At 38.5% G+C, this 25,976-nt stretch overlaps 1 protein-coding gene across 2 annotated transcripts in view; it reads right to left on the minus strand.

The window, feature by feature from the left end:
* The window catches only part of LOC306769375 (protein Dok-7-like), a 43,061-nt gene that overhangs the window by 10,756 nt on the left and 6,329 nt on the right, over window positions 1–25,976 (minus strand). For both annotated transcript variants that reach the window (XM_079257961.1, XM_079257960.1), the window contains exons 5-10: window positions 20,469–20,588; window positions 14,525–14,623; window positions 13,436–14,232; window positions 8,717–8,762; window positions 6,868–6,950; window positions 6,388–6,457 (exon numbers count right to left, since the gene is read on the minus strand). In XM_079257961.1, coding sequence (XP_079114087.1) covers window positions 6,388–6,457; window positions 6,868–6,950; window positions 8,717–8,762; window positions 13,436–14,232; window positions 14,525–14,623; window positions 20,469–20,588 — 1,215 coding nt within the window. The remainder of the gene's footprint in view (window positions 1–6,387; window positions 6,458–6,867; window positions 6,951–8,716; window positions 8,763–13,435; window positions 14,233–14,524; window positions 14,624–20,468; window positions 20,589–25,976) is intronic.

A 25,976-nucleotide genomic window follows, 5' to 3' on the forward strand; every position in this document is an offset into this window, starting at 1 on the left:
TGGCCAACCTGACAGACCTGATACGGCTGCCATGTTGCCCCCCACCCCACCAGTGGTCTCTGGAGGACAGAGTCCCAGGTGTGTGGGAGCATAACGGCTCCCTCATCACAGTCGATTGTGTCTTTAGCCAGCTTTATGTTACCTACTGCCTCTTAAATCCATCTCTGAGGTTTGTTTGTCGCTGCTTTGATGGTTTTTACATGATCCTAACAACTTATACATGTATCTCTTTTGCAGTGACATGATACCGTTGATACTAATTGCTCTTGTTTAGATTTTCTCTCTGAGTTGTCATGAATCATCCTGCTGTCTCCTTTTCACACTTTTTGTGTTTGTGTGTTAAATACCCTCCCAGTTACTCCGACATGTTGCACCAGTAACTGAATTAAGTTTATGGCTGGTTTAACTGATGTGCTTTTTACTGCCACAATGACAGAGGCTGTTTTTTGTTGGTTTGTCTGTCATGCTGTCTGTTAACAACAATACTCAAAAGAGTTTGACAAAATTTTCAAGAAAAACTCTTAAATGATACAAGGAACAACTGATCAAGACCACTGCCTAGGAATTTTTCCTAAAGGCACAGGGCAATCACAAATACCTGGAAACATCAGAGAACTTTATCACATCTGTGTCTTTCGCCAGTAACAAAAGTTCACAAAGCGTAACACCACTGGACATACAGCATCGATCTTCCTGGATTTTTCTTTAATTTGAACAATTTCTATTTGCCAAAAGGTGTTCTTCAGATATGAGATCATTCTTTCGTCTCATATCTTTTTTCTTACTTTAACATCAAGGTTATCAATATATTATGGAGAAAAGTTAAAACCATGAGCACATGTTGTATGATGCAGGGTTTGGTTTCACCGAGCTATTCAAGTTTGCGTCTGTTCAAGAGGAGTTAGATAAATTGAGCAATGACAGCTTCTAACTCAAAAATAAATGTTCACAAGCTTTAGCAAAAAGAAAATTACAATGGTTTTGCATTGGTCACTCAGTGCTTCAAGTGTTTCTTTGTCAGGAAAAACAAAGAACAAACATGTCACTGCATGGAGATTATGCTTCTGAAATTGTAGATGCCAGGTCAAACTTATCAAAGTAAAACAAGCACCTACTAGGGAAGCTTTGAAAGAAAGAAGATGGGATATATTTTAAGCTAAAACTTTATAGAATAAATGAAAATGATGTAAGACCAAAGAAAAAAAAAAAGGGGGAAAGAATTTGTTGGGTTTTTTTTTTTTTTTTTTTTTTTTTTTTTTTTACATCGACCAACAACAATGAATCATTTCATATCCCTGCAGTTGTATTTTCAAACTGTGAAATGATGGAAATGTTGGGCTGAGAAAAGAGAAGAAAATCAGATGAAACCTCTGTCTCGCCAACTCTTCCTAAATGGCATAGGGCAGCAGCCATTACACACAGCTCAGAGCCATCAACCCCAGGAGACACTCCTCCAATCAGTGAAGGCTATTAGACGCCAGCAGAGTCTTGGTGGGTTTAGCCTTTGGAAAACGTCTAACCTAATTGATCAGACACCAACCAGCTTTCGCAGGAGTGGTGTCTAATGGCTGCCATTAAAACAGTGGGTTTGTGCACAGCACTGCAGCTGGAGAACTTTTTGATAATACATTTGGCAAAGCCTAAAGGGGGGGTTAGAGGCAATACCTTGGAGAAGAAAAGTGACCCCAAACCCACAAAGTCAACTGCCTGTGAGGGAAAACACACATTTAAAGACAGATGTGTCTTCAGGGTGAACAGGATTTTCACCTCTAACTCATCATTCTGTCGCTATTCAGTGTCAGGTCCTGGTTCCTGCCGCAGTCTCTTCACAGCCGTGGGGAAGAAGCTTTGATGCGAGCTGGCATTACTCAGAGTCTTCCAGAGGGAAGGCTGCTGAACAGAGTTCCCTGATGGGAATGGGAAGCCACAGAACAGTCTCGATGACCTGCTGAAATTGTTTCTTCTTAGATGCAGCGTACATGGACCACCACACTGTACATCAATAGGTCAGGACACTAATGTGCAGTGGTAAAGGTTTTTCAGCAGGGGTGGAGGGATTTTCTTCCTGCTGGACCTTTGTAATGATGTGGGTGGAGTTCACAGTCCAGCCCAGGTTCTCCAACAAGTGCAGTCTGACAAAATTGACGTTTGTTGGCTGCTCCACTTCGTCCGCATTGATGCTCACGCACACGAGCAGTGTGGTTCTCAACTTCTGGAAGTCAATAATTATTATTTTGTTTTCACTGTGTTGAGGTTGAGGTGATTGACACTGAACCAGGCCGAAATTGTTTGGACCACCTATCTGTACGGTGCCTCGTCACTGAATCACCCTGTTGTTGAATTGTGCTATACAAATAAACTTGCCTTGCCTTATTTGGCTAGAGATAATTGAGTAGCCTCATAACTGTGCATATCTGTAATATAAAAGATGAACTATTTAAATTGATATTTACATTGGAGTATCAAATTCTGTATAGAAATCATAAAAAATAAGTATTTGCTTTCTTATTAAATATACATACAGTGTAGAAATACATAAGCAGTTTCAAAAGTAGCACACTACACCATTTCTACTGTCTCTTCTGTTCAGAGTATGATGATGGGACAAGCATTTGTCTGAGGAATTTTGACATATGGGTCAATTTAGAGTCCCAGATAAAAATCTATCACACAAAAATAATCTGCTTAAGTCTTTATCAATAGAAACACTGCTCCCAGATTGAACTGTGAAACATTTATCAATGGACAATTCATAAAAGTCCAACTTCTCATGTGAAGGCTGTTGTGAATCCCTTTGACAACTGAGATCAAATCATAGATGTGCGTTACTACATTATGTTTATATTACATCACTTTTATTCCCTGATTCATAGCTAAATCTGAAATGTCCATAAAGTACGATCCAACATACACAGGTTTCTATCTATATGCCAACCAGCATGTAATATAAAATTGAATCTTTCAGCTTCTGTTTTCTGCTTCCTGAAGCAATGACCCACTGGACTCGAGCATCTCCTACACATCCTTCCCCATCAACCGCTTGCTAAGGCAGGATGACAGGAAAAATGACATGAGAGCTGAGTCGTGTGTGAGAAGATACATGAACAAGATTGATAGGTTTGGTGCCACACTGTGACAGCTGCTGAGACTCTGTGGAGCAGGTGTGCATTAAACTCAGGGCATGTGAGTGTGGGATGCTTAAGTGGCCAAATGTCCCCTGACAACTGTCCTCTTACATCAGGGCAGGAGCACCGCTACACATCACTGCATTCTGTTTGGTTACACATCTGTGTTTTCTCTACACACAAGTGGCTGTTATGTAACTCAAGTTTATGCTGTTATATAAAATGCAGATGAAGAAAGTTGCTGAGCAGCAGACCCTCCATTAAATGAAGAGGTTGCAAACTTTGAATTCTTTGAATTATAATCATAATATTCAGTTTTGAGTCATGTCTTGAAATGCCCAGGACAGATCCAGAATGGAAATGAGATGATTTAATAAATAATTTCCCTTCAAGAACTGCAAAAAATAAACGAAGATAAATATTTGAGATTACAATTTATTCCTAAAAACTTGCTCAGCAAGTAATTATAACTGCACCAGCTGCACTGTTTTGCCAATTTTTTTTTTTTTGCAAGAGATTCTGTTTGAAATATGCAGCCATTGAGAGTTTTATGCAAGCAGTAGACATGCATTCAGTCAGATTAGAGCAATATTAACTCAAAACAGCTGTGGTAAAGGTATGCTGGCTTAATATGAATTGACAGTGTGTTTACTGGTTTGTGCCGAGGCGATGGTTCAGAATGTTTTTATGTATAGACTATATTCCAGTGTCACTTCCACTAGAGGTAATAAAATAGTCTACACTTTTTAAATCGTAACAAGGACTTGTTGCTCGGTTAAACCAATGTTCATTTCTGACTATGATTTTAACGCATGACAGGTTTACAACTCAGGCACGATTCACATCATGGCTCACATGACACAAATCAACATGGATCATTTTTCTATAAACATTTGTCGCACCTGCTATTTGTAAATGCACTCTTATCTTTCTCCCTGAAGTTTAAAAAACTTTACTTTTCATTTCCTAAAGGAGACAAATAGCATTCTACTCATCCTTTCATAAGCGGAGATACTTTCCTGAGGTCTTAATTTAATGTCACAACTTTGTTAAAAGCCTCAAAGTACCCTTTCTAACTCTATCTTAACAGCCATGTTGTAACAATCCACAATTAATTTACTTCCAATGTCTTTTTTACTAAACATTTATGTGATAAGTGGGCACTCAACTGGATGGATTTGTACACAAACATTTTCTAGAACAGACCAACAAGCTAAAAAGGACCGCTACTAGCATTTAGTTGGAGTACTTGAATACAAATATTGGTATATTCTGAATTACAGACAAACTTCACTGAATTCTAACAAACGTCCTCCTGTTTTGTGCAATTAACATATAATCCCTCATTTACTTCTCTTTTTAAGCACAAGATACTATCTGTTAATCATCTGTGATAAAAAATGAATAGATATAGTGGCTAAAATAAACATTTAATTCAGGGTACTGATGCCCGAGGGATTCTGATATATGGTTCAATTTATTGTCCCAGATAAGAATCAATCACACTAAATAATCTGATGAAATCTTTGCAGGTGGACAATCTGAACACAGCTCCCAGATTGATAAATGTTTCTCACAGTTCAAACATTGTCAACATATCATTTATCTAGGATTATGTGAGAACAGGCATTATCCCATCAGAGCTATAATACCTACTTTCTTATCCTTCTTCCGGATGGGATCCTGAATCTCAGCCACAAAGTGCAGCTGAGTGCTGATTACTGAAAATGTGAATGAGTGATTGAAGACCTGATCGAAGCGGCAGGGATGTGTCATGTTCAAAGTGTTCAGATAGCATGTGGCAGTCTTGGGTGTGGAGTTTGGAAGAGTATTTACACTATGCAATTTATTTTTTTTAAAAGCTGTGTTCTTTTCATTACACTTCACATCGTGACCAAATTGAATGATTTTTCTTCTCATTCAGTTACATTAAGGTCAACCTACTACTAAAAGCTAACTGTGTCACCCAGCAAGTTTTCCTGCTGTGAGGGATGTTGTATTGATCTGGTTTGTGTGTATTAAGATGAAAGGTCAGGGACGGGTAGCTGAACTGAGCTCTGCGGTGCTAGATTTCACTATCTGGATAATAAAATATAAAAAAATAAATATTTGATTGGACCTGGATGGCTTTTTTCAGTCAAGTGGCAACCTCCGGTGGTTAAAAGTAAAGCCTATGCGGAAGTGCATAAAACTGCAGTTCCCCCTTCATCCACTAGGGGCTGGCTGCAAAACAGAGCAAATCCCCATAGACTCTCATGTTAAAAAGACCAACTTTACAGCAGAAATAAACATTACAGCCTGTATCAAAAATCCATTTTCGGTTTAACAAGTCAGGTTTACCTTCATGACAACTGTGGGGGAATTAAATTTTTTCTAACTCGCCCGTTTAAAAGTAATTTAATCTCGAAATTCGGGATATTAAGGGGAGTGTCCTTTTGATTAACAGGTACCCGATCTCCCGCTTCAAGTAAGAAGAATGTAGAAGAACTGCGGTTTTAGCCAGTTAACAACGTGACTTAGCTTTAGCCCGCTTGCCTCTGTTAGCTGGTTATCTCCTGTTATCTCCAGGTTAGCTCGGTTAGCTCTTAGCTACAGAAAGCTCGGAGTTCACTCGATGTCAATTGTTCACCACGCTCACAGCCCCCTCTCAGCTCTACTTCTTTGCCCATATTTGTATTTTCCGGGCGAGACGACACGCATGCACCTGCCAAGATGGCAATAGTAAGAACTGTCCACGTGCTTCAATTCAGCTCTTCCGAAACCTATGGGTGACGTCACGGAGGCTCCATCTATTTAAATACAGTCTATGGTTTCAGTATTAGGTCCTCAAGCAACAGGTTTGTTTTCTCCATTCGGTTACCTGCAACTCAATTTTTCGTTTCGCCAATTTTCTGACAACTGGTTTAAGATTTGCTATGTTATGCTGTGCATGTCCACACATGGTTATGAATACAATTTCCATCACAGTCCATTTCCCTGAAAAAAATGTGATACACATTCCTTCTGCTCTCAGGGATGCTATAAATTGTGCCAGTCTGCTTTTTCATGCTCAACATATTCATTACTATCCAAGTATACCAGGCAACAGGTGATGGTTCTGCTTAATGGTTCAGAAGTTGAACTCCCAGTCACCATGTGATCATTTTAGGATGCGCTAATGAGAATGTTCAGCAGTAGAATAATTTTTGCAGCGCTGTCGATGTGCACGTTTGTTAAATCCAAATCAACCTGGTTATGTTGATTGCATGTCAGATTCACTTACCTTCTGCTTCCTGAAGAAACCTCTGCTGGCTACAGCTGCTCATTAGCTCATACTTGCTTTTCTCTTCTGCCTTAAACACAAACAATAAGCACTGATGATTATTATTTGCAGAGTGGCCATACCCAGGACAAACGTGTATTATATAAGGGTTGCAATCACATCTCTGCTCTAACAGCTCAGTGGACACATAAAAAGCATGTATAGATGGAAGATGATATTAAGGATTTACTGAGATATTAATGTTGTTTCTCACATGTAGAAACATGATTTATATGGACTCACTGTAATGGAAATATAACTATTTCTTTACAAGTACAAGTGACTATTTTTGTCATTACTGTCAGTTCTTGAAAATAAAAGAAAAAAAATATTAATTAGATTGGTTTAGTGAAACATTTTACTGGGTTGTTTAGCTAAACTCACAATGAGTTACTCAGCAGCTTGTAACATGAAGAAGATTAGAGTCCTGGACTTGCCTACCTCTGAGTTCCTCTCTGGCTTGCAACTCTCCATGATTTCATAAGCGGGGTCGGCTCTGCTTTTTTCTTCTCTAAGCTTTTTGTCTAGGAGGACAAAAAAAAAATCGTTTGTTCTTTTTAAAAGAGAAAAAACTGCAGTTTTTCATATTTTATTTTTATAGCAATCGGGACATAAAATAACCCCACTTTTTTTTTTTTTTTTTTTTTAATCAGTTTTTCAAAGAAGAGAATTAAAAGGAGGCGAAACATTGCAGTCATGCAGTTCTAGTGATGGGAACAAACCATGCACGCATTCATTTGGCAATACCTTCAGTATAGAGAACAAAACTGTAACAATCAAAATGTTATCACTTCAAACATACTGGAAAAATTCAATATGTAGAGTCAGGTTTCTGTCATGTGTACTCCATACTGCTACTTCCAGTTTTATCATGAAGTACTCTTCTATTATACCAGCGCCAGTGATTACTACAGAGTATTTAATTTAGACAACAGGTACATATATATATAATCTATTTAAAGTAGGCTCAGAGCACATTGAAGTTGAGTAATGATAAAGCACAGGAGTTAGATAAATGCAAAACGTCAAGGCCAATTGACTAACTCCAATTTCACCTATTGATTCCCATCCACTGTAATTCATCAGAGCAAGTACACAGAGTTGAAATCCAGCACATTTCTCATCATTGGTAAAACATAAAGACAATTACAAAAACTCTCTTAAAAAAGGTTTTAATACAGAGAAACACCAAATAGCACCATGAAATTCAACTTTAAGGTATTTTCTTTTAATACTCCTGTATTATTAAAAAGACCTTTAAGATCACAGAAAGTGTGACATTTTAAGCCCATTGCCTGCTAAAGTATAAATGATCATCTTATCTGCAGCAGCTTGGTTGCCATTTTTAAATTAGACCGTATTAAAAGGTGGATGTGTAGTTGGACCAAAACATTACAATTTCATAATAAATTTACTGTAACTTCAATTCCCTTCATGCAAATTTATCATCCAGCATAGACAGGAAACAAGTAGTTGATTAAACAGAAGAAGCCTGAAGGAAAGACTATTTTTATTTATGAAGAACAAGAGGAAAAGAAAGAGATTCATCTCATCATCTCAGAATAACAAGTGCACCAGAGGGTGACTCCAAGGTTGGCGGCAGTTGAACAGGTCTCTCTTACCTTCATTCACCATCTGATCATTCATCTCTTCATATCGACGCGGCCCTTCCCCATCTCTGAGAGCTTGATGGAGCAGCTCCACTCCTGCAGCACAGCCATGTTCTTGGCTTTTAATCAGCTGCAGCCCAGCTGGGGACGTTTGAAAAGTGGATATGTCCCTGTCGCTATACGATTTAACAGGCATGACCCGTGGCGGAGGATGGCAGTGCGCTCCTTGACACTTCAGACAATTTTCATAGATGACATCTCTTTTGTCTCGCTGTGAGTCTTTCAGTGGTGCAGCCGGTGCCAAATTGAGCTCATTTCCCAAAGCAGGGCTCATTGACTCGTACAGGTTCAATCTGTGAGCCCTTGCCTCTGGCTGCCTGTCAGAGTTCGGAAAGCTGAGCAAATCAGACAAGAGATTGAATAATGTTTTCCCCCCTCTTTTTGGCTGCAGCGACTCCTCACTCGTTTTCATTCTTGTTGGCTCTGCGCTGTGGACGCTTCCGGAGCCGGGGGAGGCCCAGGACTTCTCAGACATTTTCTTCACTGAAAGGTTGTATGTAATAGTGCATAGCTCTGAATCAATGCTTTTTTCCCCAGCATGCAGCAACTCTTCTGTTCATGCTCTGAAGGGACAACGCATGCAATCTGCAAAATACTGGTAATCGTAAGCTTATCCTTACCTGGTATGGCAGGTGTCACTGAAGAACTTGGATGGGAGAATGTCACCTGTGAAAAAAGACAATTTAAACAGTGTAATGAATAAAGAATGAAACATAATCCCACCAAATTCATCTGCTTAATACTTACAGCAGTAAAACTTGATATGTAAACAAGAGGATTGTACATTCAGTGATGCAGAAAATACTTTCAAGTATTTATACGTCTCTCAAGTCTTTTTCCACACTACTGGAGCACTAGTCCTTCTACAGACATGCAGTAAGCATTAAGACACTTCTTCACATATCCAATCACCTTAATGTCAGCTGATGTAATCAGGTGATGACACAGGTGTTCGAGAAATGCATCTAAAGAAAGCAAACCTATGTATACGCAGTCCAAATAAAGGTATATAAACAAACTCACCTAAATGGACACATACCTATGAATGCTACTAGATGGATGTAAAAAAGCTCATCACCTGTAAACAAAGCTTGTGCAGCAGTGGCAGAGAAAAAAAAACTAGCTGCTAAGGACAATATGCAGACATGGCCATAACCACAGACCTTGGAGCACGTCAGCATCACGTTTAATGTCCAGTTGTCATTTGAAATGAGCAGCAGACTTTAAAAGCTACTGAAAAGCTTGCAAAGCCAAATAACTTATTCAAACCACCTTTTCTGCTACTGGAAAAAAAAGTATAAGAATAAAAGTGTGGCAAAGACGCGGAGAATGTTGCGTTCATTGCTGCACCAACGTGTAACAGCCTCTGACAGAGGCACTGTGATGTGTGGGGTGGCATCACACTGGAAAAACAAAGCTGAGATTATGCAACAGTGGCAATTGCATATTTCCACAGTCTGGAACCAAACTATCCAAACTACCAAAGTTTCTGAATGGCAAGGGGGAAATTTCCATTCCTGACCTCAACTCCAGTAAACACTTGTGGGAACAGCTTGGACATGCTGTTCAACCCAGAGCAATCAACACAAACACGCTGACTGACTTTACAAATATTGGCTAAAGAATGAGATATCATCCCATACCAGAGCAGTGTGTGCTGTTTGGCATTGGCAAAGAAGGATTGGCAAGTCTTATACGAACTCAACTCTGCCGCTCATACCACAAATGCATTTTCCTTTCAAACATGGCACCATTTCAAAGATAGTAAACAGGCTTTCCAAAAGCATTAGATGTGTTGCCAAGAATTACTGTAACAAAGAGATAATTCAAACCAAAAACACGTTTCCCAAATTTCTTTTTGGTAGGTTTAGACAAAAAAGTAAGAAAAATACAACATCTCAATCTTACTGTATCTGCAAACAGTATTTCTAAACCTAAAATAGTGTCTTATTCTTGTTGACTCTAGACTGTAGAAGCATCAACATAATGGGTTCAATAATAATCGTTTTATTTTCGATGTCTAAGACCATCACCAAATAAGACCAAATTGCTTGATTCTGTGTGTCCACAAAGAACCTGAAGATGAAAACTGATGTGAACAATAACAGGTGACAACCTCAGTTATTTCTGGAGTCAATTACAGGTTATAGACTCAATTCAACTAATACAAAGACAGCATGGATTATTTTGATTATGCACTGGTGTTGAGACATGAATCATTCTGAAGGGGAAGCAGAGAAATTTATTATAGTACTTTTTGTCAACAAGTTTAATTAAATATAACTGTTGTCCAAAGTTATCTATGCTTCCATAATCCATCTGTAGCACTCAGTTCACTGGTTTCTTGAAGAAAATCCTTTAAAAATAGGCCACAAGTATATAATGTAATTTCACAGCTAATAAACCAGTTTGAGGAAATAGAAAATACAGCTCAAAGTAATTTGGAGAAATGTGCAAAGTAGACACATTTAGTTTTTAAACATTCATCTTTTTATATGACATCATGACTTTTAATTCTCCAAGTGGGATATTAAAATCACAGGTTATAGGTCAGTGTTATTTTGTTTTTCTTTGAAGACAGATTAAGTCCAAGTTTCCTTCTGTCAACCAAAATTCCCAAAATCCACAACTTTAAATAAAGCATCCTCACTTTGAATATAATTTTCTTCAATTATTCTAATAATTCTGAACCAATAGACACTACAGTGGTGGGCTAAGCAGCTAAGGTGAATCTCACAGCCTTCATGCTTCATGTATCAAACTTCTGACCAATAGCTCGTTTGAATTATTAAACATTGGACACTGAAAGAAAATATAGAAAAAAAAATTCTTATTTAGAAAATCACACAGAGTTGATCGAGTTCCATTTCCAAACTTAACTAAATGCACCGCCAGCAGGTGGAGCTGGTAATGTAAGAAGTGGGCAAAGCTACTTACAGTACAACCTACTTTCACAAACGTATTCAGCAGCACTTCTTATCACAAAGATCACTGCTCTCTACCAGCCACACACACACACACACACACACACACACACACACACACACACACACACACACACACACACACACACACACACACACACACACACACACACACACACACACACACGGGACTGAACCACTGAGAAGCTATAGCTGTGCAAGGTGGCTAAAACAATAAGGGACAATGTCAAATCAGATGATGAGACAGAGAAGGTGAAGAGGAGCAAAGACAGATCCCCTCTTCATTGTTACAGACACTGTGGGATCACTAGAGAGGATACATCTCTTGGCAGAAACAAATTAGTTCCCATGAGGAGGCACTCATGGAGGACGTTTAATGTCTGTTTTACTTAAGGCTGCAAGAATGGCTTTAGACCTTCTCAACTTTCAGATGATTCTGGAAAAACAGAACACACCACAGTAAGACAAGGAAAGATGCACATGGACGGTCTCTGGTGAAGAAGCTTCTGCAGAGATTAAACTGATTCATGATAACACATTTACATCTATTGACATCTATTATTCCACACAGTCAATAATTATAGCAGCAGAGTCTAAATGGACAGACATGCATGCCACTGCAGAACATGAGCACGTTGATTGGTTCAACATTTGGTGTGATAGCAGAAGAGTTCACAATGAAGAGGAGGCAAGATGACAACAAAACAAAACATGTATATGTCCACAACATGGAAATGTGCATGACAAGCAAATAATTTCTAATTATTAAGAGTTTGTGGTGTAAAATCCCTAAAGAACACAGTATATAGAAGTTCTTTGTATGTTGTGATTTTGGCAGATATTTTTGTTCCAGGTGGCAGCAGACAGCCACATGGGGTGGAGGTGGATCTGCGGCTGTCGCACCAGTGCACAGCCAGTACAACTCACTTAGCAGCACGTAAAAACATGGGTGCAAGATTTTAATTTTCACTGCCAATGAGAATCTCCACACAATGCCAAAAAAATCCCAAAAAAAAGTGTGATTATGTCCTGTTTGTGTTCCTAAAACATTGATTTTACAGACCCACTGAAATTCATTCTTGATTTTCCAAAATTCCACGTTTTCCATTTTTTTCTCCCCTACATTTTATTTTGTTACCTATTTTTTTTTCTAGGGGGAAAGTCTAATCATGTTGTGGATGAAGAAAAATTCCATTTATCATTTATATCATTATTCATTTTTTAATTTTATAATTATTATATTACTAAAATATTATACATAACTAATATAATGGAATAAATTAATAAGGATATTATAGATCTAGAGGTCTTTGTGACACAGTTGCTGGACAGTTTTCTGATAACACTCCTTATTTGTATCCTTTCACCAAAAACACAGGCAGCTTTTTTATTTTTTCTAGAAACACTTGGAGTACAGTGTTTAATTTCTTTGACAACTTCGATGTTTCTGTCAGTCTATTAGCCATCAATGACATTCTGGGGAAGACCTGAGTCCTGCAAACTTTCACACAAACAGAAAGCTTAAAACGTCGACCCGTCTTGCTTTTCATGTCACTTTAGTACATACGCTGAAAAAAACTCAGATAAGTAGAGAAAGCAGAAAATTCAGTCTTGTATGAGAAAATTCGCTGATATTTCCTGTTTTACAACCAATTCCATTTCTTATTGTCAAATTCTGCAATTCTATCTGCATCACTGATATCATAGGTCCGTAATTTATTTCTGAAGAGTGGATCTACAACCACTGTGACGACATAACCAACAAGAGAAGCACCTTCAAAAAACAAGACACTCATCTGATTGCTCAAATTAAGAGGGCTTGATTAGAAAAGCGACATCTCAAAGATCTGTGCTCAATACTGCACAAAACAGCAGATCAGCTTGTAGTAAAGTTTATAGCGACCACCAACTTTGTCTAAATGGCTTCAAAAGAAGAAATATAACATTTTGCATCAGAAAGCATTAAATAGTTTGAAGGGTAACCAAGGTAACAGTCAAAAACCATTGCACGTCACAGTTTACAAGGTTTAATCCTGCTCTGATCAATGACAACGTCAAACTGAAACGGCTGACATGCTAACTTGTTCAACAGATGGACCGTGGGACTGTTTCATAGTTGTTTTGCTAACACAGAGGCATTACTATCAGCCTGCAAAATGACCACAAAGGTCATTTTGACAGCAAGCCACGGAACAGATGATACAGTGCTGATAAAGCTTGCATACACACACACACACACACACACACACAAGCTGCTACAGCCTGACAGTGAGGTAATGCGATGAGCAAACTCACAAAACCCTGCAGAGGGGAAACATGGCTACTTATTAAGGAAAAAAAGTTAAACTCTTTTGATAGAAACAACAACGAACAGAAATGTTTTTACAGACTTACCTTTAATCCTCCACAAACTGAACAGATATTCACAATGGTTTTGGAGCCAGATGTGAGAAAGCTGGAGGTTTGACTTGAGTCACTAGAGGGCGCCACCCTAGTATTCCTACTCTCCTCTGAATGGCATTTAAAGTGTTCACTGATGGATTGCCTCTCAGCAGCCTCTAAGTGACCCTCAGAGGTTGCTGCACTGCCTTTACCCACTTTTGTTGGCTCTGTAATGAGGCCTGAAGGGGTAGAAGTGTCTGTAGTTGAGGTGGAGGGCTCATTGTCTTTGGTACCCCCACTTACTTCCTGCAGCACAGTCCTGGGAGTGTCATAGACATACCGAAGTGAGGTCGGCACCTGGTACTCATGTCCAGAAACGGTGGGGCAAGTGCATGGGTTCAGCTCTTGAGCCAAGTGAGGGGGCAAGCTGAAAACAGATCCGAAGTCCTCTCCCTGGGTGATATCCAGGCTGCCTGTGTATGAGGAGAAACTACCCGAGTATGAAGAATGGCTGCCAGTTGCAATCCCGCTGTCTGATGAACTCTGACGGCCGATTTCCTGGAGTTGCCGCGGGCTCTTGGCTGCAGGTCGGTTTCCACCTCCCTGGCTTGTCGAAAGCTTCTCAACGATCTGTAGTGCCACTTTTGCGCCTATGTGGCTGACATTTCCAGGTTGCGTGGAAGCAGGTTCGGCCCAAATGGTCAGCCGACTGCCAATACTGCAGTCCGACTGACTGGTGTCTGAAGTGTCAGAAGAACCAGATATGCTGCGGTCGTCTCCCCCCGCAGATGGGCAGTACGTGGATGAGGCTGCCAAGAAGAACAGAAAATTATTTGATGCTTAACTAGTCGAATCAACAAAAAGTATTGCTTTGATTAATGAAGCATCATCAAGATCTCCTTGGTCATCACCACATAATAAAAACAATAAATCTCTGCTATGAATAATGTCAACTCTGCACAGGCCAATTGATTACTTACAGCAGACTCACAATGCTAAGAAATGGTTAGGACTGTTTTGAAATAACTATGTCACAAAACATTTGAGGGGGTTTTGTAGTTTCCACTTTAAATTACAGTAATTCAGATCTGTGTATCGTACCTGTGCTACTGCCATGAGAGAGCATGCTCAGTCGCCTCTCCAACTCCTGAGTCTCATGGTCCAGCTTCTCCTCTGAATTAGCATAGCTGGAACCAATTTCTGCAATAAGAGAACATCTGAAACGTAACTACACACAGAGGATTATGATCATGAAAGTTGATGTACTCAGTCTTGCTGCTGTCAGTGACATTTAGTCACACAAGCCCATGAACACACATATAGAGAAACAATGAACAACATGAGTTTTTACTCATCTTTCTGTGGTGTCTGGCAAATGGTGTCAACCACAAGGTGTAAGTAAACACCCTGGCAGACATAAATTTGATCTGTAGGTGACCAGGGTGACCGGGCTTTTGGACGGGCAGTGAAAAGGGTCACACCTTTAAGTATTTGTGCAACACTACAGGTTTATTAATAGTGCTGCCACGTGGCTCTGTTGGTACGCGCTCTGCTGCTGGTAGCTGAAGATTCTTAGAGCCGTGCAGGGATATAATGTACCTTAGACCATCAAGGTCAACTCTGACAATGATTTTTTTTTTTCTTTTTGGTTGGCTGTTTTACTTTATACGAGTTTGATCCTACATCAGGAATGTTGTTAGTATACTAGAACACCTCAAATGGATTGAGATGGCACCATACACAGACAGGATCAACAACAGTCGGCTTGGACAGTGGCCTTTCTGTGTGGCCTTCGCATGTTCTCTCCAATTACTCTGGCTTCCTCCCACCATCCAAAGACTTTAGGTTAATGTTGAGTTCATTAGTTACTCTAAACTGTCCCTAGGAGTGAGTGCGAGCGTGAATAGTTGTTAGTCTATCTGTGTTGGCCCTGCGATGGACCTTCGACCTGTCCAGGGTATACCCTCCCTCTCACCCAGTTCTTACTGGGATAGGCTTCAGCTTCCTTGCGACATTTAATTGGACCAAGCGGTTCAGAAAAAATGAAAAATTACTGATAAAAGCAAGGGGGTTTACTGTTATTTTCATGTCAACAGAAAACATGTGACTGTAATGACAGAAGATTTATAGCTATCCCTTTGTTCTGAAAACTTTAATTAAAAAAAAAAAAAAAAAAAAAAAGTACTGGAGTTTTTAACTCCTAGTAGGTATTAAAAAAAATATACTAAGAATATATCAATGAGAGCTCTACTAATATTGATAAAAATGTTGAAAAAAAATTATATCACAAAGACATTTTGAGGTCTGAATTCAACTGCATAAGTTCTGCTTTTCTAAATATTCACTACTAACCACCATAAACAGATTCAAAAGTGGAACATGGTCCATCTTATCATTTCATGCCATACTATCATTGCCATTTTCTACAATACATGATATATTTTCCTAGTATGTAGCCCTAAACAAAGTCCTTCATATTAGTTTCAGTCTTTAAGAAAATACAAATATCAAGCCTTTATAAATGTTCTTCTTATTTAGGCAGCAAGGTTTTAGAAGTCACACGTCCGTCTTGTACTGAGAATAAAATAACTAATGCCCATCAAAGCAGGATAATCTCATATGAAAAGAATGATATTCTTTTGTAATCATACATGTCATAGATTCATCACATAAAATCATATCAGGGTTTTAAAAATAAATGTTAAGTAGGTCGATAATACCAGAATCAAACTTGAATGAGAAGATGCTGGGAGAAAAAAATGGAGCTTGTGTTACAACAATGGTAAATTAAAATAGTTTGGTTTTTTTTTTTTTTAAAAATGCCTGCAAGTCCTGGAAACAAACATAGTGAAAAATGACCTGGATTTATATGATAGTTCAGCAACATTTGGCTACATGAATATCCAGCACCTCCATCAGATATTTACTACCGTGATGGCAAAAGCAAATGCCAAGATCTTTTTTACACATGAATTGGACACTACAGTCAAGACTCCTTGAGATGTTTTGGATAAGATTTCATGCTTTGCCTTGACTTACATATCACCAGTACAAGAGCTTAGCAAAATATAAATGCAACTCTAGACATGTTACATTTATCACCTGATTGAAAAAGATGTCATGGCATCACATGCTGTAACAAAAATTTAAAGTAGTGTGTTCATTTTTCACATTAAAGAAATATATTTTACTTCATATCACTTATAAGCTCAGTCTTATATGGAATATTCATCATATTTTAAAGTCCTTTTTAATGTTTAATGTTTGATTAATGGGGCTTTATATATGTGGTATAAAACTTTGGTATGACATTACTGGATGCAGTTTTTATTTATGTATTTTTTTTCGTAGTACTGATAATTACTCTCAACTTCTCATTGCCTTTGGGTGTTTCCAGAAGCGTCACTGCTACGTGCTCATTGCACAAACGTGCAAAATAGCATACACATCAGAACGCTCAATTTAATTTATCATCATTTGCACATATATTAGTCTGAGCCTGCAGAACACCCGCCCATTCAGCCATGTTTGTTTGACTGAAAGACATTCCCACCAATCAGAATGAGTGATATTTTTATAGTTTGCACATACCAACTAAGCTCCTTTCAGGCTTCTTCCTCTTTGACCAAATTTGGATTTTATGGCTCCTGGAGCTGGCAGAGATGGTAGTGAGCTGTAAACAGGCTTCGAAAATGTCCTCGCCACATTTTTTTTCTGGTATCTGGTTATGACATAAGCTATCTAAACTAAATAAATCTCCTATGACACACATGCTAATCATGCAACACCCCCTAATGTGCTCTGAAAGAGTGTTTCTGGCAGTTCACAGCAGAATAGCCAATCAAATTCTCTATTTTTAAATGTCAAATCTCAGTTTTGTATCTTCATTAAGAAATTGTTAATGACAGCTTTTTTTCCCCCCCTTTCATGTCAACTGAACTTGTAAAATTTTATGTGACTTAACGTAAAATGGTCTCTACGGTTAGTAAAAGAAAAAAAACCTTGTCAGTTAGCAGAAGAGTGAAAGGTAGAGGTGGAGATACTAAAACAATCCATGGTGACAAATAAGCCTAGGAACACAAAGGACATCAAATGGTGGCCGACAGAGACAGACAGGTCTGTCAGAGTGAAAACCTGCGCAGGACTGAAACAGACAACAGCTGCGAAGTGAACCGAAGTGACAAGACGTGCGATTACATGCGGCGGGGAAGAGACAAACATGACTAAAAAGAAAAAGAGAGACTAAGTTAAGGAAAAGGGGAGGAAAGTGTTGAGCACTGGATGAGTGAGAATGATCAGGAAAGCAGCAGTGGAATCCTGAGGATGAGGTTACACACATGCCCGGAGTGATTAGGAGGCTTTGGCTGCTCTGCTTGTGTGAACTGTGACTTTGAACCCCCCCACTTCTCAAACACCCAACTCCCTGCTATTTATTCTACTACACATCACAATCATAGGAATAAGAGCTTAACCTGCTTTTAGACAAGATGTGTGAAAACCAGAATATGCAGGAGCTTCTACAGCCACCCACTTCACATTTTCCTGTTAAGTTACATAAGAGAGGTTTATTTTTTAATACACGCTAGTGCAGAAACAAGGGAGAAAAGACAAAGTTTAACAACTTCTATGAAATTGGATTTGCGATATGAATCCCTTCAAGTGCATATATCTGTATCCCTTTCATTGTTATTATGTTAAACATAATGACAGTAAAAAATTTAATGCATTTAACTTGTAGCACTGGTCTCACATTTCTAATTAAAACTTTTCTTATTAACATTCCTCAAACTGGAATCTTGGAAAACTCTTTGAAATACCAGAGTGAAAGAAAAAATGTGAAAATATCGGCCAATCTTCCAACATACCCACCAGTAACTCCACCAGTTAAAATAGACTGCAATTGAATTTGCAGCTGTGTTTACATTAATATGAATCCCGATTGATGTTTAAGGTGACCTGAAGCGTTTCATTCACCTCGGCATGTTAAAGTCGAGCCTTAGGATGCATGACTAAATTATAAATGACTTGACAGGATTACTCAATTACATGAAAAACAGCTGTCTGTCATAATTTAGTCAGTTCAAAGCATGTCCATCCACAGAAGAATCCTCTGGCTCATTCAGCCAAAAATGGCTGCATTCCAGGAAGGTGGCACCGAGGATGAGCTGTGCCTCGACTATAATGTTACATGTTGCCTGAACTACTCGCACCAGGGTAGTCTGCGGGGACTCGGTTTGATTGGGCAAGGACTTCCGAAAGATTTCACACCTTCCTATAGTTTGGTTTGTGTACAAACTGCACCTCAAAAGTGACATAGTCACATAAAACAACGGTTTGCCATGGGGCAAAAATGACAGAATAAATATTATGCAGGCAGATATTTAGTGTGGGTAGTTTTTTTTTTCTCCTTCTAGTATTATTTTCTGTACATGAGGAATGTTTTACTGATCATACACCAGGGTTGCCTTTATTGTGAACCCCTGTAGGAGTATTGCACCTTGTGCAAGAAAGTTCTCACCATCATGCAACCAGTGCAGCCAGTGGGATATTGTTCTGCTGCTGGTTCTGTGATTCAAGATCGAAACCCAGTGACAATGGATGACATCTGGTCTATGCAGCGTTCTCCCAATCAATAAAACTCGAAGTAGCAACATACCAGACGATAGGGAGGTGTTTAGCTGTTCAGTGTGATATTATACATGTTCAAAAAAATGTTTAAAATCAAGTTCTGCTTAAAAAAAACTTTAAAATAAAATTTACTGTATTGTTGTCTTTAGTTTGTTTTTTTTTGTTTTTTTTTTTTATTGTAAATTAAATCAATACATAAGAACCAATACATAAATGTAATGTAAAGAAGAAAGTGATGGGGGTGTATTTACAATTACTTAACCCATAAAGACCCAACACATTAAAAAATGATCAGATAAATCCCATTATTTGAATATGAGGTCTTTGTCTATTTAACAAAATGTTAAATAAAAATAACACCAAAAATCTTTAGGGATATATTTACTCTTTATCACCATGAACTGTGTGTATCATGTTATGTGGGATTTTATGGGTTAATGTGGGAATCGATCAGGTTATACATAAAAAAAAAAAAAATAATAAAAAAGTCAGGTGCGGATTTTATTTGAAGATATGTCATGGTGTAGACCATGCCTCCTAGTGAGTAGGTGACCCAGAATGGTGAGTGTCCAAATACCTTTACAGAGCAGGTGAAATGGCATGTACCATGTGTAGAGACCTTGAAGGGGTGTTTCCTGTTCATGTTAATGTGACTGATCTTTATTGAATAATCTATTTTTTATATGTATATATTGAGCCATGTTGGAATGTTTATAGCCTTGGCTAAATTTTACTGGCAGGTTGACGTATGTAGTATAGTTTGTATCTAGGCATTGTATTAATTGTAAAGTGAATGTCAATTAATGTTGGTTTGTCTTGTAGGAGAGGCCTCCAGTATAAAACTGGAGGAGAAGCTTCAGAGAGCATTTTTGTTGTGATTGATCAGCCATTGAATATTCCAATCTGCTCGCTGGTGCATGGCTGACTCATGCATTTTATTTTTGTAACTAATAAAGACAAGACAAAGTTGAAGAGCTGAGTTTCTGCAATTTTCTCCCACCACTATAGCCAACCTCACAGTCAGTTCTGTCATCCTAATGGCTATGGGTCAAAAAATTAAAATCCCTTTCAGTTTAGTTGCCTGGTAGTCCGTGTGCAAACAAAAGACCTTTGCTATAAAGTGGACAAAAGTCTGTTTTTTTGGTCCACATCTGAGTGCTAAAGTGTTCATACTGGGATAAATGAATTGTACTATACCTGGAAGTGGACCAAGGTCCATTTAAAGTGAACCAAACTGCAGCAGTGTGAACGTGTCCTCAATAGTGCTGAATTGCATCATTGATATAGGCATCACAGATTTATTTTCCCTTTTTCATGTATAATAATTAATGCATCTGACCTCAATGCTTTCCCTTGCCAAACATTAATAATCTTATTTTTCCAAGCTAACCCCCATAAAATCGCTGCAGGTACTTACCTGGTAAAACAGGCCGCAGTCCAAACGGACCTCTGCTGGGAGAGATGCCTCTGACAATGCAGTCGAAAAGAAAACTGATCTGTTCGCTCTCTTCAGATGCAAGCAGAAAAACGCCAGCCCCTGTTGGAAATAAAACTTTTTTAAGAAACATCCGTTGCAGAAACAAATATGATGTTATTACAAGTATCTTAATTATACTATCCATTTATGTATAAGTGTTTATTACTTATAAGAGTTCAAAAGTAGTGATATGTGAATTACACTGTCATAAAGCACAGAAGAGCCAAACTCATATTCCATATTGGTTCAAGACTATCCAAGTGTGTCCAAATGTATTCTGCAATGGACTGGCAACCTGTCTGAGATGTTCCCTGCTTCTCGCCTGCTTACTGCAGGGATAATCTCCAGCTTCCCTGTGACTTGGAACACCTCTACAGTATATAATAATCAACACAGGAATAAATAAAAACTGTATTTAATCTATTGATGCAAGCAATGAGACTGAACCTTAGACACAGCAGTGAATACAACACTAAGATCAGTGATCAAACACATTTACAAAGTCTAAATGTTTACAAGCCAATGCTAAAAATGCATGGTTTGCTACCCTTACTTCCTGTTCTCCCATTAGCAGATTACAATGGTGAAAACTTCCCAATGAAGCTGATTTTTTTTTTTTTATATATTAAATAAATTAGAAATAAAACCTAGAAACTTTCAAGCATAAGTGCAACCAAAAGAGTTTTACATAACAAAAGCTGAATTTATATAAAAACAGCCAAGGATCATTTTGCTATTACAGAAATATAAAACCCAAGTCACTGGCACAAAAAAAAAACAAAAAAAAAAAAAACCTTAGCATGCTATAAGTCTGTACTCTCCGAGTTCTTTTATTTTTGAAAAAAAACAAAAAACTATCTAATGAGTGAAGCACGGATCATTGTGACAACATGCCCGGTGCTGCTCCGTTTTGTTAAAACTCTGATTCTACAAACCAGACATTCTTTGAAAAAGTTATCACATGCCTAACTTAAAGACTGGCTAGGATCCAGAGATACACTCAGAAACCACAGAACCGCGTCTCCATCTGGGTAACAAAACACAAACAATAAGATCAATTTCTCTCAGGGATTAAAAAAAAGCATCATCTGCTGTTTTGGTTTTTTTTGTTGTTGTTTTTAATGACCAACAGTTTTACTTCCAATATAAGGTATTAAAGACATAAAACAGTAAAAAGGTTAAAGGTCGTGCTCTCCAGACATCTCTCTGCTTCATTCTTACAATACAGCTGTTTGTTAATTACAATGTGCAAACTAAGAAAGGTTGTTGCGTTCCAATGTCCCTTCGACCACCTGTGTAAAATCCCATTCCCAATCTTAGCCTGGTTGTGAGAGGGTCAGCAGCATAGACTGTATATAGAGATGGACGTAGCCTCCGTGACTTCACCCGTAGGTTTCTGGAGAGCTGAATTGAAGCTCAGTGGGCGGTTCCTACCATCGCCATCTTGGCAGGGGCATGCGTGTCGTCTCACCCGGAAAATACAAATATGGGCAAAGAGGTGGAGCTGAGAGGAGGGTTGTGAGCATCATGGTGGATGATTGACATCGAGCAAACACCGAGCTGCCTTTAGCTAAGAGCTAACCAAGCTAACCCTGAGATAACAGGAGCTAACCAGCTAACGGAGGTAAGCGTGCTAAAGCTAAGTCACGTTGTTAACCGGCTAAAAACCGCGGTTGTTCTACGTTCTTCTTACTTGAAGCAGGAGATCGGTTACCTGTCACTCAAAAGGACACGCCCCTAAATATGTCAAACTTCAAGATTAAATTACTTTTAAATGGGCAAGTCTAAAAAAATTTCACTCCCCCCACAGTTGTCATGAAGGTAAATCTGACCAATTAAACCGAAAATGGATTTTTGTACCAGGCTGTAAACATGTTTATTTCTGCTGTGAAGCTGGCCTTTTTAACATGGGAGTCTATGGGGATTTGCTCTGTTTTGCAGCCCCTAGTGGATGAAGGGGGAACTGCAGTTTATGCACTTCCGCATAGGTTTCACTTTTAACCACCAGAGGTTGCCGCTTGGTCAGTAGTCATCACCACACAGTCTTCTCAAATGGCTGTACTGATTGATGTTGATTATGATGTACTGGATTATAAAGAGATCGTTCATTCAGATAAGCGCCTCTAATACTGGAATTAACTTATTTTAGAAGGAATACACACCAGCACATCTGATAGCAGACACAAGATCATCTGATGCACTAACAAAAGGAAGGGTCCAAAAAAACCACAACCATAAGGCAAAACAAAAAACAGGTGGCAAAGTTAGCTTGTGGTGTATAATTTTTTTGTCGAATAAAACAAAAAAACAACTCAAGTCGACCTCTGGTCTCTGTTCCAAGAAGTAATAAAACACAATCTGTGCAAAGTAACACAACTTACTAAACTAAGTTCAGTAAGTGGGAAGTGTAAATTAGCTGAAATCTTCACAGGCACTGAGGAGCCGAGGTAGCAAAGGCAAATGTAACAGCCAAACACTATGGAGGTTTATTTTTTGGCAAACTGCTTGGATCTCTGTTTTCCCATGTTATTTAAAGATGTGTCATTCAATCCATGAAGAGGCCTTTTACTAATTCTGTGGATAAAATGTTCTCTTGGTTGAAGATAAAAGAAAAAAGGCTTTATTAGTACATTTCAACTCCAGAGTGGAGACTAGAAGAGAGAGAGGGGGGGGTTTAAATGTGCTCACGAGAGCCTTTCAAACAATTATTATTAATGTTCCAGGACATTCGCCAGCTGTTAGCCATTTGTTGAACAGCTTAACATTAGCCCAACACATTCTGCAGTTTCATACAGTGCAGATGATGCTGAACCCGAACAACAGAGCAAAAAGATTTAATATTCACATCTTGTACTGAGCTAAAAATGTACCCTGAAACTAAAAGAAACTTGAAGAAAAACATTTTAATGCAAAAATACTGTCCATAACCAAAAGGCTACGTTTCACCTATTGATCTGTTTTATTACTAATTAATGTGTTGTCTATTATTCAGTTACTTGATTAAATGTCACCAGAACCAGAAACATCTGTCTTGATTTGCCTCAGTTTTAGAACAAAACACTTTTACAAATATGGAAATATCTCTGCATTTGTAATATTACAACCTGTACATCTGACATTTTGAAGTATTAACTCACTATTGTAATCTAAATGCTGTCTTTGCTTTTTTAGCAATTTAAGATCATAATTCTGTTTTCAAAATCAAACATTCTCTTATTCATCCAAAAGAAGCCCTTGTGTTGATCTTTCCCCTCTTCATCCACATCTAAAATGCTGTAAGACCACAATTTCCTGAAAAAAAGGGAAAACTAATTAAAGTAAGAAAGTATATCCAGCAGATTCCTCAGCTACTGTGAGGAAGCTGAGCAATCTGTTGTGTCATTCAGCCTCCTCCTCCATCTGTCATTTGAGCACTAAGTGAAATACACACTACTTACAGTAAATCTTCAACAGAGCCCTCAGACATCTTGGCAACCAGTCTCATATTTCCCTCTGAAAGACCACTGAGGAGCAGCTATCGAGGAGGACAACAGCTTACTGTGTTGCCAAAAAAGTTACACCTCTCCTCCCCTCTGCTCTGGATAAACTGTACTAAGAGACTACGAGTCGCAGTAATGCACACCCTTCAACACGGTGGACTTTAACATACCAGCACACTTTTTTTTTTTCTTTTTTATCTTGTGTTGTTTTTTGTGTGAAAGGAAAAGTGATGCCTGACCTTTTTCATATTGTGTCAGATGTATGACCGCAGGTTTAACCTCACTGCATTCGTAGGCGTCATATTTCCAGATGGGTCGCGATGTGACTTTAACGCTGGGAAATCTCTAGCATTCACCTCAACCCCCCCACTCATTCAGGTGCTTAAATACAACCTTACTTTGATGGCTTATTATCTATTAGGTCACAGTGATACACACCACTATTAGTAGTAAAATGACCCCATATAACATGCATTTCTTAAAAGTATACAGATACATTCACTACATCATCATTGTTTCCTAATGCTTCATCAACTGAAGGGGTGTCCAGCTTCAGTTCTCGAGGGCTGCAATCCTGCATGTTTTTCCAACACAGATGACTTGTCATTGTCCAGAGCTTCACTGGTTGCTGGATCCATTTCATTTGAATCAGATGTGTTGAAGTAGGAAAAAATTTAAAACTTGCAGGACAGCGCATGAGGAACTACTTTGGACATTCCTTATCTGGAGAGTCAGATAGTATTGCAAACTACTGATACCAAGTAAACAGGTCAGTCTTTCATTAAAATCACCAACAGTGATCTACAGTTTCAGTCTTGTGACTAATATGTGGACTTGCTTGAGCTTATGGTATAATGGAAAAAGGTATGTGGACAGCTGAAGAATAAATCCATATCATCTTGATGGAAATGTAATAAATCTGCTATAATACCCTCCAATGCTTTAGCTCTGATCACAGCTGTCCATCAACAGTCACATCAAAGCTTTCCATTTGCCTACAAATAGAAAACTTAAGACAGGAGCCCTTTACAGAGCATCCTGAATGACCGAAAAACTGAATATTACCTGCAGAAAATTTTTTTTTTTTGGCATTTCTGGATGAAAACTCCAAGCTTTCTGAATGGGAGTCGTGCTTGAGCTAGAAACGTTTTTGTGCCAGCATCAGCATCATGCTGACGTATTTAATGCTTTGTGCTATGAAATAACAGAATGAAATGCAACATTACAGCAGGCACAAACACAGCTTCATGCATATTAACCATAGATTTCTGCAAGTCCTGCTCTGAAGAATCAACAAATGAGTGTAAGAAAATTTCATTTAATCCCATAGTAGGGAGGCAAACACTTCCAAACTCTAAAATGGAGACTAATGAGGTAAAAAGAAAATTATATTTTAGTATAATTATACAAAAAAAATAAATAAACAAAACAGCTGCAAATGATCCAAGTCAGAGACCAATTCCTGCCCAATGAAAAAAATAAGTCAGCATCAGAAATGCTATTGAACAGTCCCAAAAGACGACATCTGCGCTTGCAGATGCTAAACCTTCTGGCAACAGCAGAGGATATCTGAAGGCTTTATTTTGTTTCACAAACCTCCATTGAGCATCTTTCCTAATGTGTCCGCCCAAGGGAGACCAGATGTACAAGGAAATAAGCATCTGAGTTCAATACACTCATCCTCACACTGACACTGATGTTCCAAGAAGCAAGTTCTGAGTGGGAGCGTCACAAAGATTGGCATCAAAGCAACCACCCCTGTAAAGCTCCGCTACATTTGAAACACTTTTAAAATGGCTGCAAAGTCCTTGTTGTGTTCAATAAATCATATTCATTTGTAGCGATTACATTAATTTCTGGCTCCACACAAATCTAAAAGAGATGGGGAGGTTCGAAAAAACCATGGCATCGAGGAAAATCAAGGACTGCGGGCAGGTCAAAGCACAGCTCCCATTATTAACTACTATCA

This window comes from Telmatherina bonti, assembly GCF_933228915.1.
Source record: "Telmatherina bonti genome assembly, chromosome: 18".
Taxonomy (NCBI): Eukaryota; Metazoa; Chordata; class Actinopteri; order Atheriniformes; family Telmatherinidae; genus Telmatherina; species Telmatherina bonti.